This window comes from Condylura cristata, unplaced genomic scaffold (genome assembly GCF_000260355.1).
Source record: "Condylura cristata isolate star-nosed mole 26May11 unplaced genomic scaffold, ConCri1.0 scaffold00011, whole genome shotgun sequence".
Taxonomy (NCBI): Eukaryota; Metazoa; Chordata; class Mammalia; order Eulipotyphla; family Talpidae; genus Condylura; species Condylura cristata.
The window spans coordinates 3,795,840-3,796,945 of NW_004567112.1; the positions used below are offsets into that span (position 1 = coordinate 3,795,840).

Sequence of the window (1,106 nt, forward strand, 5' to 3'; positions counted from 1 at the left end):
GCACGGGCCAGCAGGAGTCAGTGCTCCAGTTCCATGCTCACCTTTGGCTACGGAATAGTAATAAGCGACAAAGTTTTTCCCTATGTTGTTGAAGCTTCGGAAATACACGAGGGTCAGCGAGCTGGCGGAGGACGAGTAGGTGAGGTAGTAGCCGGAGCAGATCTTCCCCAGGGACTCGGCGGAGGACGGCGGGCCGTCCAGGACCTCGAAGTACTCGTTGGTGCAGTCGAGGCTGGGGGCACAAGCACAGGGGTGCGGCTCAGTCTGCAGATGACGGATGCCCGGGTGCTGTGAGGCAGACCCCGTGCTTCTTACTGCAAAGGGCCTGGGCCAGTGAGGCCTGCGCTAAAGTCAGTCAAACAGTGTGGATTCCTTCACCCACTTTCTCCCGCTAGGGAGTCATGCTTTAGGGAAGGAGGCAGCTGCCAAGGCCCCCAGGGCACCCTGAAGACAGAGGCAGGGCCAGGCCCTTCCAGGCAGAGACGGCAGGCCCAGAAGGGGCTGGAGGCTGCCTCCCGGCCAGCGGGCCCGGCTCCGGGAGCCGCCAGACAACCTTCCCCAGCTCTGGCTCCGGCAGGAGAGGGGCCCGAAGCGCGCTGTGGGGAGGTGGCGGACTTGCTGGCTCTTCTGACCTGACACCCCCAGAGCCAGGCGGCTACTTCCCCACCACACCCCCGGCTGCTCCAAAGCATATTCCGATCAAGCAAGTTCAAGAGTAAGAAATACTTCAGGTCGCTTCTGGGGATTCATTGCCGAAGACACGGCATCTCTGCAGGACACCAACCTTAACGATAAAATCTAAACTGTCCAGATTTATTAGGCCGGGAGTTGCCTTAACCAGCAGGTCAAGAGGCAGGCTATCCTCACGCCTTTCTCCTCTCTGTCTCTCGCTCAGATCCCAAGCACATAGGCTGACCTTCACTTTAATAAATAAAATGTGGAAACACACAAAAGCAATTTATTTCTACATGACAGCAGCAGATGCGGAAACCAGTAGCAAAGGGCTCAGCGTCACTGAGTGACATGAGGCTGAGAGTCAAAGTGGTATTTGGAGATTTCTGACACAGAAAAGAAGGGAATTTCACTCAGCAACCAAAACAGATAGA

General features: G+C 56.5%; 1 protein-coding gene across 1 annotated transcript in view; it reads right to left on the reverse strand.

Annotated features, from left to right (window-relative positions):
- DMBT1 (deleted in malignant brain tumors 1) overlaps nucleotides 1–1,106 on the reverse strand; it is a gene marked incomplete at its 5' end in the record, with an annotated part of 142,832 nt that overhangs the window by 47,180 nt on the left and 94,546 nt on the right. The window contains one exon of the mRNA XM_012723453.1: nucleotides 42–232. Coding sequence (XP_012578907.1) covers nucleotides 42–232 — 191 coding nt within the window. The remainder of the gene's footprint in view (nucleotides 1–41; nucleotides 233–1,106) is intronic.